The sequence below is a fragment of the Oncorhynchus mykiss genome, chromosome 9 (assembly GCF_057628025.1).
Source record: "Oncorhynchus mykiss isolate SJ-2025 chromosome 9, ASM5762802v1, whole genome shotgun sequence".
Classification (NCBI taxonomy): domain Eukaryota; kingdom Metazoa; phylum Chordata; class Actinopteri; order Salmoniformes; family Salmonidae; genus Oncorhynchus; species Oncorhynchus mykiss.
This window is the reverse complement of record NC_143030.1, coordinates 6,556,412-6,572,092: the sequence shown is the minus strand read 5'-3', so window position 1 is coordinate 6,572,092 and position 15,681 is coordinate 6,556,412. Positions and strand designations below refer to the sequence as shown.

The 15,681-nt window shown below is 42.3% G+C and overlaps 1 protein-coding gene across 1 annotated transcript in view; it reads right to left on the bottom strand.

The window, feature by feature from the left end:
* Positions 1-14,601, bottom strand: part of abcg2 (breast cancer resistance protein) — a gene marked incomplete at its 3' end in the record, with an annotated part of 43,221 nt that extends 28,620 nt beyond the window's left edge. Inside the window, 2 exon segments of the mRNA NM_001124683.1 lie at positions 12,849-13,069; positions 14,512-14,601. Of these exon segments, the coding sequence (NP_001118155.1) occupies positions 12,849-13,054 (206 nt within the window). The 5' untranslated portion in view covers positions 13,055-13,069; positions 14,512-14,601.
* Positions 14,602-15,681: the final 1,080 nt, after the last annotated feature.

Here is a 15,681-nt window from a genome sequence, read left to right as displayed (position 1 = left end):
TTGCGAATTCATTGTTTCATTGTGTGAATTGTTTCCTCTTTAATTGCTTAAAAAAAAAACGTTTTTATCAAGTCTCCATGACATATGTCACGCCTAGTAAATGTTAATCATTTGCATTCATTTCTGTTAACGCACGCATTTAAAATTACAGTAATTTACCAGGTTCTCATTCATTAATATCTGTTAATACATGCATTTAAATTACAGTAATTTACCAGGTTCTCATTCATTAATATCTGTTAATACATGCATTTAAAATTACAGTAATTTACCAGGTTCTCATTCTCAGATTGGCAACGTTGTATGTTCACAACCTGCTACACTTTTGAGAAACAAGTTTTTTAAAAGTTTTTTTTTGCATAACCATTATGAGTTCTGTCATTGTGATGTATAGTACCACCAGGTGGTTAAAGTGATGTATAGTACCACCAGGTGGTTAAAGTGATGTATAGTACCACCAGGTGGTTAAAGTGATGTATAGTACCACCAGGTGGTTAAAGTGATGTATAGTACCACCAGGTGGTTAAAGTGATGTATAGTACCACCAGGTGGTTAAAGTGATGTATAGTACCACCAGGTGGTTAAAGTGATGTTTAGTACCACCAGGTGGTTAAAGTGATGTAGAGTAACACCAGGTGGTTAAAGTGATGTATAGTACCACCAGGTGGTTAAAGTGATGTATAGTACCACCAGGTGGTTAAAGTGATGTTTAGTACCACCAGGTGGTTAAAGTGATGTAGAGTAACACCAGGTGGTTAAAGTGATGTATAGTACCACCAGGTGGTTAAAGTGATGTAGAGTACCACCAGGTGGTTAAAGTGATGTATAGTACCACCAGGTGGTTAAAGTGATGTATAGTACCACCAGGTGGTTAAGGTGATGTATAGTACCACCAGGTGGTTAAAGTGATGTATAGTACCACCAGGTGGTTAAAGTGATGTATAGTACCACCAGGTGGTTAAAGTGATGTTTAGTACCACCAGGTGGTTAAAGTGATGTAGAGTAACACCAGGTGGTTAAAGTGATGTATAGTACCACCAGGTGGTTAAAGTGATGTAGAGTACCACCAGGTGGTTAAAGTGATGTATAGTACCACCAGGTGGTTAAAGTGATGTATAGTACCACCAGGTGGTTAAGGTGATGTATTGTACCACCAGGTGGTTAAAGTGATGTATAGTACCACCAGGTGGTTAAAGTGATGTATAGTACCACCAGGTGGTTAAAGTGATGTATAGTACCACCAGGTGGTTAAGGTGATGTATTGTACCACCAGGTGGTTAAAGTGATGTATAGTAACACCAGGTGGTTAAAGTGATGTATAGTAACACCAGGTGGTTAAAGTGATGTATAGTACCACCAGGTGGTTAAAGTGATGTAACACCAGGTGGTTAAAGTGATGTATAGTACCACCAGGTGGTTAAAGTGATGTATAGTAACACCAGGTGGTTACAGTGATGTACCACCAGGTGGTTAGAGTGATGTACCACCAGGTGGTTAGAGTGATGTACCACCAGGTGGTTAAAGTGATGTATAGTAACACCAGGTGGTTAAAGTGATGTATAGTACCACCAGGTGGTTAAAGTGATGTATAGTACCACCAGGTGGTTAAAGTGATGTATAGTACCACCAGGTGTAAAATAGTAAATAATGGCTACTTCTCAGAAAGTATAAACTCTCAAGAGGAGTAAAACAAGGTTGTCCACTATCAGCATATATATTTATTATGGGCATTGAAATGTGATCTAACAATAATATCAGGGTTTAAAAACAAAAAAAGGTGTCATTGTACGCTGACGATTCACATTTTCTTTCAAATCCGCAATTTGTCTCCCTGCACATTCTCATAGAGGATCTTGATATTTTTTCTACGCTCTCTGAATTAAAATCAAATTATGATATTACGTATGGGATCACAATTTTTTTTTTTTTTACATTACCGTGTAGTTCACCAATAAAATGGACTGACGGGAATGTGGACATATCCCGAAATAAACAAATGATCTCACTGCGATACATTTTAATAGAAAGTTAGCCAAATTAGATACAGTTTTGCTACCATGGAAAGGACAACACCTGTCTATTTGTGGAAAAATTACCCTGATGAATTATTTAGTCATGTCCCAGTTTACCTATTTACTTATGGCCCTGTCTACCACTTGTTTTTAATATTATGAGCAAAATAATATTCCACTTTATTTGAGTGGCAAGCCAGACAAAATTAAAAAGGGCCTATTTATATAATGAATACGGAGGGCAGAAATGATTAAATATGAAAGCATTAGACCTCTCACTAAAGGCTTCAGTCATACAAAAAGCTACACATAGATCCGAACTGGTTCTCTAGCAGATTAGTAAGAGTTTCTCACCCCGTGTTCAAGAATGGCCTTTTCCCTTTATTCAGATTACAACCTCTCACTTCCGGTTTTTCAAAACGTAATTATCTCCAAAATATCGCTATTTTTTTTAAATTAAAACAAGCAATATAAAGCTGGTTGCAATTTCAGTTTAATCCACCAGAAAATACAGAACAAATATTAGAAGAAATATTGTGGTTAAACTCAAATATACTAATTGATTAAAAGCAAACATTTTTAGAAATTGTATACTTTTTGTAAATTATATCATAAATAGGACTGGTGGAATTATGTAAAAAAATAAATAAATACATGGAAGTATCTGCTCTATCCAAAATTACAATCAAATGATTGCAGCATTACATCAAAAATTGAGTGAGGTGATGTTGCTGTAGGTAGGGAGTATATAATGAGGTATATCAGGTGGTGTTGTAGGTAGGGAGTGTATAATGAGGTATATCAGGTGGTGTTGCTGTAGGTAGGGAGTATATAATGAGGTATATCAGGTGGTGCTGTAGGTAGGGAGTATATAATGAGGTATATCAGGTGGTGTTGCTGTAGGTAGGGAGTGTATAATGAGGTATATCAGGTGGTGTTGCTGTAGGTAGGGAGTGTATAATGAGGTATATCAGGTGGTGTTGTAGGTAGGGAGTATATAATGAGGTATATCAGGTGGTGTTGTAGGTAGGGAGTGTATAATGAGGTATATCAGGTGGTGTTGTAGGTAGGGAGTGTATAATGAGGTATATCAGGTGATGTTGCTGTAGGTAGGGAGTGTATAATGGGGTATATCAGGTGGTGTTGCTGTAGGTAGGGAGTGTATAATGAGGTATATCAGGTGGTGTTGTAGGTAGGGAGTGTATAATGAGGTATATCAGGTGGTGTTGCTGTAGGTAGGGAGTGTATAATGAGGTATATCAGGTGGTGTTGCTGTAGGTAGGGAGTGTATAATGGGGTATATCAGGTGGTGTTGCTGTAGGTAGGGAGTGTATAATGAGGTATATCAGGTGGTGTTGTAGGTAGGGAGTGTATAATGAGGTATATCAGGTGGTGTTGCTGTAGGTAGGGAGTGTATAATGAGGTATATCAGGTGGTGTTGTAGGTAGGGAGTGTATAATGAGGTATATCAGGTGATGTTGCTGTAGGTAGGGAGTGTATAATGAGGTATATCAGGTGGTGTTGTAGGTAGGGAGTGTATAATGAGGTATATCAGGTGGTGTTGCTGTAGGTAGGGAGTGTATAATGAGGTATATCAGGTGGTGTTGCTGTAGGTAGGGAGTGTATAATGGGGTATATCAGGTGGTGTTGCTGTAGGTAGGGAGTGTATAATGAGGTATATCAGGTGGTGTTGTAGGTAGGGAGTGTATAATGAGGTATATCAGGTGGTGTTGCTGTAGGTAGGGAGTGTATAATGAGGTATATCAGGTGGTGTTGTAGGTAGGGAGTGTATAATGAGGTATATCAGGTGATGTTGTAGGTAGGGAGTGTATAATGAGGTATATCAGGTGGTGTTGTAGGTAGGGAGTGTATAATGAGGTATATCAGGTGGTGTTGTAGGTAGGGAGTGTATAATGAGGTATATCAGGTGGTGTTGTAGGTAGGGAGTGTATAATGAGGTATATCAGGTGGTGTTGTAGGTAGGGAGTGTATAATGAGGTATATCAGGTGATGTTGCTGTAGGTAGGGAGTATATAATGAGGTATATCAGGTGGTGTTGCTGTAGGTAGGGAGTGTATAATGAGGTATATCAGGTGGTGTTGCTGTAGGTAGGGAGTGTATAATGAGGTATATCAGGTGGTGTTGTAGGTAGGGAGTATATAATGAGGTATATCAGGTGGTGTTGTAGGTAGGGAGTGTATAATGAGGTATATCAGGTGGTGATGTTGTAGGTAGGGAGTATATAATGAGGTATATCAGGTGGTGTTGTAGGTAGGGAGTATATAATGAGGTATATCAGGTGGTGCTGTAGGTAGGGAGTATATAATGGGGTATATCAGGTGATGTTGCTGTAGGTAGGGAGTGTATAATGAGGTATATCAGGTGGTGCTGTAGGTAGGGAGTATATAATGAGGTATATCAGGTGGTGCTGTAGGTAGGGAGTATATAATGAGGTATATCAGGTGATGTTGCTGTAGGTAGGGAGTGTATAATGGGGTATATCAGGTGGTGTTGCTGTAGGTAGGGAGTGTATAATGAGGTATATCAGGTGGTGCTGTAGGTAGGGAGTATATAATGAGGTATATCAGGTGGTGTTGTAGGTAGGGAGTGTATAATGAGGTATATCAGGTGGTGTTGTAGGTAGGGAGTATATAATGAGGTATATCAGGTGGTGTTGTAGGTAGGGAGTATATAATGAGGTATATCAGGTGGTGATGTTGTAGGTAGGGAGTATATAATGAGGTATATCAGGTGATGTTGTAGGTAGGGAGTGTATAATGAGGTATATCAGGTGGTGATGTTGTAGGTAGGGAGTATATAATGAGGTATATCAGGTGATGTTGTAGGTAGGGAGTATATAATGAGGTATATCAGGTGGTGTTGTAGGTAGGGAGTATATAATGAGGTATATCAGGTGATGTTGTAGGTAGGGAGTATATAATGAGGTATATCAGGTGGTGTTGTAGGTAGGGAGTATATAATGAGGTATATCAGGTGGTGTTGCTGTAGGTAGGGAGTATATAATGAGGTATATTAGGTGGTGATGTTGTAGGTAGGGAGTGTATAATGAGGTATATCAGGTGGTGTTGCTGTAGGTAGGGAGTGTATAATGGGGTATATCAGGTGGTGTTGCTGTAGGTAGGGAGTGTATAATGAGGTATATCAGGTGGTGTTGCTGTAGGTAGGGAGTGTATAATGGGGTATATCAGGTGGTGTTGCTGTAGGTAGGGAGTGTATAATGAGGTATATCAGGTGGTGTTGCTGTAGGTAGGGAGTGTATAATGAGGTATATCAGGTGGTGTTGCTGTAGGTAGGGAGTATATAATGAGGTATATCAGGTGATGTTGTAGGTAGGGAGTATATAATGAGGTATATCAGGTGGTGTTGCTGTAGGTAGGGAGTGTATAATGAGGTATATCAGGTGGTGTTGCTGTAGGTAGGGAGTGTATAATGAGGTATATCAGGTGGTGTTGTTGTAGGTAGGGAGTGTATAATGAGGTATATCAGGTGATGTTGCTGTAGGTAGGGAGTATATAATGAGGTATATCAGGTGGTGTTGTAGGTAGGGAGTGTATAATGGGGTATATTAGGTGATGTTGCTGTAGGTAGGGAGTGTATAATGAGGTATATCAGGTGGTGTTGTAGGTAGGGAGTGTATAATGAGGTATATCAGGTGGTGTTGCTGTAGGTAGGGAGTGTATAATGAGGTATATCAGGTGGTGTTGCTGTAGGTAGGGAGTGTATAATGAGGTATATCAGGTGGTGTTGCTGTAGGTAGGGAGTGTATAATGAGGTATATCAGGTGATGTTGCTGTAGGTAGGGAGTGTATAATGAGGTATATCAGGTGATGTTGTAGGTAGGGAGTGTATAATGAGGTATATCAGGTGATGTTGTAGGTAGGGAGTGTATAATGAGGTATATCAGGTGGTGTTGCTGTAGGCAGGGAGTGTATAATGAGGTATATCAGGTGGTGTTGCTGTAGGTAGGGAGTGTATAATGAGGTATATCAGGTGGTGTTGCTGTAGGTAGGGAGTGTATAATGAGGTATATCAGGTGATGTTGCTGTAGGTAGGGAGTGTATAATGAGGTATATCAGGTGGTGTTGCTGTAGGTAGGGAGTATATAATGAGGTATATCAGGTGGTGTTGCTGTAGGTAGGGAGTATATAATGAGGTATATCAGGTGGTGTTGCTGTAGGTAGGGAGTGTATAATGAGGTATATCAGGTGGTGTTGCTGTAGGTAGGGAGTGTATAATGAGGTATATCAGGTGATGTTGCTGTAGGTAGGGAGTGTATAATGAGGTATATCAGGTGGTGTTGCTGTAGGTAGGGAGTGTATAATGAGGTATATCAGGTGGTGTTGCTGTAGGTAGGGAGTATATAATGAGGTATATCAGGTGGTGTTGCTGTAGGTAGGGAGTGTATAATGAGGTATATCAGGTGGTGTTGCTGTAGGTAGGGAGTGTATAATGAGGTATATCAGGTGTTGCTGTAGGTAGGGAGTGTATAATGAGGTATATCAGGTGATGTTGTAGGTAGGGAGTGTATAATGAGGTATATCAGGTGATGTTGTAGGTAGGGAGTGTATAATGAGGTATATCAGGTGGTGTTGCTGTAGGTAGGGAGTATATAATGAGGTATATCAGGTGGTGTTGCTGTAGGTAGGGAGTGTATAATGAGGTATATCAGGTGTTGCTGTAGGTAGGGAGTGTATAATGAGGTATATCAGGTGATGTTGTAGGTAGGGAGTGTATAATGAGGTATATCAGGTGATGTTGTAGGTAGGGAGTGTATAATGAGGTATATCAGGTGATGTGATGTTGCTGTAGGTAGGGAGTGTATAATGAGGTATATCAGGTGGTGTTGCTGTAGGTAGGGAGTGTATAATGAGGTATATCAGGTGGTGTTGCTGTAGGTAGGGAGTGTATAATGAGGTATATCAGGTGATGTGATGTTGCTGTAGGTAGGGAGTGTATAATGAGGTATATCAGGTGGTGTTGCTGTAGGTAGGGAGTGTATAATGAGGTATATCAGGTGATGTTGCTGTAGGTAGGGAGTGTATAATGAGGTATATCAGGTGGTGTTGCTGTAGGTAGGGAGTGTATAATGAGGTATATCAGGTGATGTTGCTGTAGGTAGGGAGTGTATAATGAGGTATATCAGGTGATGTTGCTGTAGGTAGGGAGTGTATAATGAGGTATATCAGGTGATGTTGCTGTAGGTAGGGAGTGTATAATGAGGTATATCAGGTGATGTTGCTGTAGGTAGGGAGTGTATAATGAGGTATATCAGGTGATGTTGTTGTAGGTAGGGAGTGTATAATGAGGTATATCAGGTGATGTTGCTGTAGGTAGGGAGTGTATAATGAGGTATATCAGGTGGTGTTGCTGTAGGTAGGGAGTGTATAATGAGGTATATTAGGTGATGTTGCTGTAGGTAGGGAGTATATAATGAGGTATATCAGGTGGTGTTGCTGTAGGTAGGGAGTATATAATGAGCTATATTAGGTGATGTTCTGATGTTGCTGTAGGTAGGGAGTGTATAATGGGGTATATTAGGTGATGTTGCTGTAGGTAGGGAGTGTATAATGAGGTATATCAGGTGATGCTGTAGGTAGGGAGTGTATAATGAGGTATATCAGGTGGTGTTGCTGTAGGTAGGGAGTGTATAATGAGGTATATCAGGTGGTGTTGCTGTAGGTAGGGAGTGTATAATGAGGTATATCAGGTGATGTTGTAGGTAGGGAGTGTATAATGAGGTATATCAGGTGGTGTTGCTGTAGGTAGGGAGTGTATAATGAGGTATATCAGGTGGTGTTGCTGTAGGTAGGGAGTGTATAATGAGGTATATCAGGTGATGTTGTAGGTAGGGAGTATATAATGAGGTATATTAGGTGATGTTGCTGTAGGTAGGGAGTATATAATGAGGTATATCAGGTGATGTTGTAGGTAGGGAGTGTATAATGAGGTATATCAGGTGGTGTTGCTGTAGGTAGGGAGTGTATAATGAGGTATATCAGGTGGTGTTGCTGTAGGTAGGGAGTGTATAATGAGGTATATTAGGTGATGTTGCTGTAGGTAGGGAGTATATAATGAGGTATATCAGGTGGTGTTGCTGTAGGTAGGGAGTATATAATGAGCTATATTAGGTGATGTTCTGATGTTGCTGTAGGTAGGGAGTGTATAATGGGGTATATCAGGTGGTGTTGCTGTAGGTAGGGAGTGTATAATGAGGTATATCAGGTGATGTTGCTGTAGGTAGGGAGTGTATAATGAGGTATATCAGGTGGTGTTGCTGTAGGTAGGGAGTGTATAATGAGGTATATCAGGTGATGTTGTAGGTAGGGAGTATATAATGAGGTATATCAGGTGGTGTTGTAGGTAGGGAGTATATAATGAGGTATATCAGGTGGTGTTGCTGTAGGTAGGGAGTGTATAATGAGGTATATCAGGTGATGTTGCTGTAGGTAGCGAGTGTATAATGAGGTATATCAGCTGATGTTCACCTCTCACACACACACTATAGTTAATAATTACACACAGCAGCTCAACAAGAAAAAGACGCAGCTGGTTATATGACTATGTAATGCCTACTGTACACACACAGACTGCTCTCTCTTACGCAACACACACACACACACACACACACACACGATCACTCAGGTGAGAGGTCAACACCGACAGCACAACACCTACAGCACAGCACAACACCTACAGTTTCTAAAATGGAATTCACCTGTAGGAAATTCAATTCATTAATAGGACATCATTTGGAAACGTCCAACAGTTGACAGTGAATGTCAGAGTTAAAACGAAACCATGAGGTCGAAGGAATTGTCCGTAGAGCTCTGAGACAGAATTGTGTCAAGGCACAGATCTGGGGAATGGTACCAAATAATGTCTGCATCACTCAAGGTCTCCAAGAACAGTGGCCTCTTCTTAAATGAAACAAGTTTGGAACCACTCTGACTTTCGTATAGCTGGCCGCCCGGCTAAACTGAGAAATAGGAGGAGAAGAGCCTTGATCAGGGAGGTGACCAAGAACCCGATGGTCACTCTGACAGAGCTCTAGAGTTCCTCTATGGAGATGGGAGAACCTTCCAGAAGGACAACCATCTCTGTAGCATTCCACCAATCAAGTCTTTACGGTAGAGTGGTTGAAGGAAGCCTCTCCTCAAGAAAAGGAACATCACAGCCCGCTTGGAGTTTGCCAAAAGGCACCTAAAGACTCCCAGACTATGAGAAACAAGATTCTCTGGTCTGATGAAACCAAGATTTAACTCTTTGGCCTGAACGCCAAGCATCACATCTGGAGGAAACCTGGCACCATCCCTACGGTGAAGCATGGTGGTGGCAGAATCATGCTGCTGGGACTGGGAGAGTAGTCAGGACCTCAGAATGGGGCGAAGGTTCACCTTCCAACAGAACAACGACCCTAAGCACACAGCCAAGACAACGCAGGAGTGGATTCGGGACACATCTCTGAATGTCCTTGAGTGGCCCAGCCAGAGCCCGGACCTGAACCCGATCAATCTCTGGAGAGACCTGAAAATAGCTGTGCAGCAACGCTCCTCATCCATCCTGAAAGAGCTTGAGAGGATCTGCAGAGAAGAATGGGTTTACCAAGCTTGTAGCGTCATACCCAAGACTCGAGGCTGTAATCGCTGCCAAAGGTGCTTCAACAAAGTACTGAGTAAACGGTCGGAATACTTACGTAAATGTGATATTTCTAAGAACCTGTTTTTGCTTTGTCATTATGGGGTATTGTGATGTCATTACTTTCTGGAGGCACTGTTTAATTTCTTCTCGTATCTTTCCTCATGCTCTCCTCCTCTCAACTTTTTTCCTTCCCTTGTGGACTTCAGCTTTATGTGACCAGGCGAGAAAAAAAACACATTTCCAAGCCAAACCTTCATATCATAACCACTAATCGCACACAGCCTACATCGTTGTCGCGTCATAGTCAACATAGCCACTCAAATGAACGTGTTAGTAAACCCGCTACAATTATGCAGTACAGGTCACAGTCAGCAGCAAGCAGTTTATCAGATATGTTGGCGGGTCCCGGTGGCAATACATTTATAAAACTAAAAGCTTACCTTGACTTGGAAGAGTTCTAGTGTCGGATAGCCATAGCCAGCTAGCTAACATAGCATCCCTCTCTGTTGGTTAGCCATAGCCAGCTAGCTAACATAGCATCCCTCTCTGTTGGATAGCCATAGCCAGCTAGCTAACATAGCATCCCTCTCTGTTGGATAGCCATAGCCAGCTAGCTAACAGAGCATCCCTCTCTGTTGGATAGTCATAGCCAGCTAGCTAACATAGCATCCCTCTCTGTTGGATAGCCATAGCCAGCTAGCTAACATAGCATCCCTCTCTGTTGGATAGTCATAGCCAGCTAGCTAACATAGCATCCCTCTCTGTTGGATAGCCATAGCCAGCTAGCTAACATGGCATCCTTCTTTGTTTGAGCCGGGTGTTTGAGTAGGCTAAACTAGCTAGCTTCATTTGACACTAGCTAAGCAAGTGAAAACATGTTTTTACTATGAAATATAGCTAGCTCTCCGACTCTTTTTCTCTCTCTTGCTTCTCTTTAGTTAAAAAAAAAAAAAATCTAAACTGTTAAGACTATTGTCTTTCTCTCTCTGAGTCAACTAATCATCACATTTGATGCACTGCAGTGCTAGCTAGTTTTAGCTTATGCTTTCAGTACTAGATTCGTTCTCTGATCCTTTGGGTGGACATGTCAGTTCATGCTCTGATAGGTTGGAGGATGTCCTCCGGAAGTTGTCCTAATTACTGTGTAAGTCTATGGAAGGGGGGTGAGAATCATTAGCCTCATAGGTTTTGTATAGAAGTCAATGTACCCAGAGGAAGATGGAAGCAAGCCGTCCTCCGGCTACACCATGGTGCTAGCCTACAGAGTGCTGTTGAGGCTACTGTAGACCTTCAATGCAAAACAATGTGTTTTAGCATTTGGTGATGTGAATATATTTAGTATAGTTTCAGTACAGTAATAGTAACATCCGATGGGACACACGCCTACTCCCTGCTCCCATGGTGACCCGCTGGAAGACACGCCTACTCCCAGCTCCCATGGTGACCCGCTGGAAGACACGCCTACTCCCTGCTCCCATGGTGACCCGCTGGAAGACACGCCTACTCCCTGCTCCCATGGTGACCCGCTGGAAGACACGCCTACTCCCTGCTCCCATGGTGACCCGCTGGAAGACACGCCTACTCCCTGCTCCCATGGTGACCCGCTGGAAGACACGCCTACTCCCAGCTCCCATGGTGACCCGCTGGAAGACACGCCTACTCCCTGCTCCCATGGTGACCCGCTGGAAGACACGCCTACTCCCTGCTCCCATGGTGACCCGCTGGAAGACACGCCTACTCCCAGCTCCCATGGTGACCCGCTGGAAGACACGCCTACTCCCTGCTCCCATGGTGACCCGCTGGAAGACACGCCTACTCCCTGCTCCCATGGTGACCCGCTGGGAGACACGCCTACTCCCAGCTCCCCCTCTCGACGTGACTCCCAATGGATCAACATGGGAGATTGTTTGTTGTTACATGTTGAAAGTAATGTCCTTATATAAGATAATGGATTTATGAAAGCAGGGGGTTTCAGGATAGTAATGGCCCATGACCCCAGCGTGTGTGTGTGTGTGTAAGTGTATGTGCATGTGTGTGTGTGTGTGTGTGTGTGTTTGAGTGTGTGTGTGTAAGTGTGTGTGTCCTCCTGCTGAGCCTCTGAACCAGTCCCTTTCCTTCCTCTGATTCAATAGGTATTATTTAGGAAATGTCTGGGTTTAATATTATTTAGGTTAGAGTGTGTGTGTGTGTGTGTCTCCTCCTGCTGGTCTCCTGAACCTGCTTCCTTCCTCTGATACAGAAGGTAATATTTTGTGTTTGATCTGAGTTGTCATGTACGTCCCCTCCTCCCCAGGTGAATTCGCTTCACACACACAGTAGCACAACACATACGTTGGGTCATTTAGCAGACGCTCTTATCTACAGCCACTTAGTGAGTATAGAATTCAACCATAGAATTATAGTCTCCCCATTATAATAGGATCAGAAAGCATTCTCTCAGACTGACATGGTTCCTCTGTAAAGGCTACAGTCTATAGTAAATTGATATGGTAGGGGTGGTAAACAGAAGATAGCCCTATTTGGTAAAAGACCAAGTCCATATTATGGCTAGAACAGCTCAAATAAGCAAAGAGAAACGACAAGTGTGATGGTGCTTTGCTGGTGCCACCGTCACTGATTTATGTAGAATTCAAGGCACACTTAACCAGCATGGCTACCACAGCATTGTGCAGCGACACGCCATCCAATCAGGATTGGGCTTATTGGGACTATCATTTGTTTTTCAACGGGACAATGACCCAACATTGATGGAATGCTGCATCAGATGACCTGGCCTCCACAATCACCCGACCTCAACACAATTGAGATTGTTTGGGATGAGTTGGACAGCAGAGTGAACGAAAAGCAGCCAACAAATGCTCAGCATATGTGGGAACTCTTTCAAGACTATTGGAAAAGCATTCCAGGTGAAGCTGGTTGAGATAATTGCCAAGTGTGCAAAGCTGTCATCAAGGCAAAGGGTGGCTACTTTGAAGAATCTCAAACATAAAAAAAAATATTTGTTTCTTTTTTGATGTCTTCACTATTATTCCACAATGTAGAAAATATTAAAAATATAGAAAATCCCTTGAATGAGTAGGTGTGTCCAAACTTTTGACTGGTACTGTATATTATATAGATATATAGATATAGATATAGGCCTGATTAAATCTCAACAACAGCGTCTAGTCGACTTACTTCAGATCTATGAGAATGTCTTTGGTGGTGGTCTTCCTCTTGATACACAGACAGCCGCTCCTCTGCGTCACCTTATAGTGGATGTTATGGAAACTAACGGTTGAACCTTGAAGGGACTTGGCGGTACCAGTAGACTCATATTTAGGAGTCCCGTTAGTTTTGGTGTCCTCCATCCCCGGGATCTGGCTGTTTAACGGCTGCGACATTCTGACGGTGCTCTCCTATTAGGGAAATAATTATAGGGACATGTCCTGTCAGAAATGAGACTGAGGTATCCTGTGGGAAATAATTATAGGGACATGTCCTGTCAGAAATGAGACAGCAAGGTAACCTGTGGGAAATAATTATAGGGACATGTCCTGTCAGAAATGAGACAGCGAGGTAGCCTGTGGGAATAATTATAAGGACATGTCTGTCAGAAATGAGACAGCGAGGTAGCGTGTGGGAATAATTATAGGGACATGTCTGTCAGAAATGAGACAGCGAGGTAGCCTGTGGGAATAATTATAAGGACATGTCTGTCAGAAATGAGACAGCGAGGTAGCCTGTGGGAATAATTATAAGGACATGTCTGTCAGAAATGAGACAGCGAGGTAGCCTGTGGGAATAATTATAAGGACATGTCTGTCAGAAATGAGACAGCGAGGTAGCCTGTGGGAATAATTATAAGGACATGTCTGTCAGAAATGAGACAGCGAGGTAGCCTGTGGGAATAATTATAAGGACATGTCTGTCAGAAATGAGACAGCGAGGTAGCCTGTGGGAATAATTATAAGGACATGTCTGTCAGAAATGAGACAGCGAGGTAGCCTGTGGGAATAATTATAAGGACATGTCTGTCAGAAATGAGACAGCGAGGTAGCCTGTGGGAATAATTATAAGGACATGTCTGTCAGAAATGAGACAGCGAGGTAGCCTGTGGGAATAATTATAAGGACATGTCTGTCAGAAATGAGACAGCGAGGTAGCCTGTGGGAATAATTATAAGGACATGTCTGTCAGAAATGAGACAGCGAGGTAGCCTGTGGGAATAATTATAGGGACATGTCTGTCAGAAATGAGACAGCGAGGTAGCCTGTGGGAATAATTATAAGGACATGTCTGTCAGAAATGAGACAGCGAGGTAGCCTGTGGGAATAATTATAAGGACATGTCTGTCAGAAATGAGACAGCGAGGTAGCCTGTGGGAATAATTATAAGGACATGTCTGTCAGAAATGAGACAGCGAGGTAGCCTGTGGGAATAATTATAAGGACATGTCTGTCAGAAATGAGACAGCGAGGTAGCGTGTGGGAATAATTATAAGGACATGTCTGTCAGAAATGAGACAGCGAGGTAGCCTGTGGGAATAATTATAAGGACATGTCTGTCAGAAATGAGACAGCGAGGTAGCCTGTGGGAATAATTATAAGGACATGTCTGTCAGAAATGAGACAGCGAGGTAGCGTGTGGGAATAAATACGACGGGTGTATTTGGCTGGTTTCTTTCTGCAACAGTAAAGTGATATCATGTAAACATTGCCTATTGCTCTCTACCGTTCCCGTCTATAAGTTAAACAACTGTACCATCTAGTCACATGAATTCATTATCGTTAAAAACAAACATTTTCATGCGCTAATAATTGTTCAAACAAAAATAGGCTACATATTTAGTGTCACTTACCCTGCGCCTGTAACGGAAAGTTGCCGCTAAACTACGAACGTTACTCTGTGTCAACGAGTGTAATCCTCCTTGCGGTGGACTTAGTACTATGTGTTGTCTAACCTATCTGGAGAGACTATGTATGTGTTTACAGCCCTGCGGTGCGGTCAGAGTTTGATAAGAGGAAACCGCGACATAACAGGAGGACAGCGGCTTGATCAGCGGCTGGATATATATCACCTCCCAAATGGCGCCCTATTCCCTATACAGTGTAAACCCCATTGTGCTGTCAATGCTCCATTTTTGGGGGGGGGGGGGGGGGGGGGGGGTGAGTACAGGTTACTAAAAGTGATTTTGTAGTCAATACTCAAACTGATAAGCATTTTTGCATAAGTTTGTACATTTTGAATGACGCCCCCACTAAGCCACGCCTCCAATATAATTTCCCCATGACTGAATTTGTTAGTGATAGAAGATAGATTTCCCCATGACTGAATTTGTTAGTGACAGAAGCTAGATTTCCCCATGACTGAATTTGTTAGTGATAGAAGATAGATTTCCCCATGACTGAATTTGTTAGTGACAGAAGCTAGATTTCCCCATGACTGAATTTGTTAGTGACAGAAGCTAGATTTCCACATGACTGAATTTGTTAGTGATAGAAGATAGATTTCCCCATGACTGAATTTGTTAGTGACAGAAGCTAGATTTCCACATGACTGAATTTGTTAGTGACAGAAGCTAGATTTCCCCATGACTGAATTTGTTAGTGACAGAAGCTAGATTTCCACATGACTGAATTTGTTAGTGACAGAAGCTAGATATCCCCATGACTGAATTTGTTAGTGACAGAAGCTAGATTTCCCCATGACTGAATTTGTTAGTGACAGAAGCTAGATTTCCCCATGACTGAATATGTTAGTGATAGAAGCTAGATTTCCCCATGACTGAATTTGTTAGTGACAGAAGCTAGATTTCCCCATGACTGAATATGTTAGTGACAGAAGCTAGATTTCCCCATGACTGAATTTGTTAGTGACAGAAGCTAGATTTCCCCATGACTGAATATGGTAGTGATAGAAGCTAGATTTCCCCATGACTGAATTTGTTAGTGACAGAAGCTAGATTTCCCCATGACTGAATATGGTAGTGATAGAAGCTAGATTTCCCCATGACTGAATTTGGTAGTGA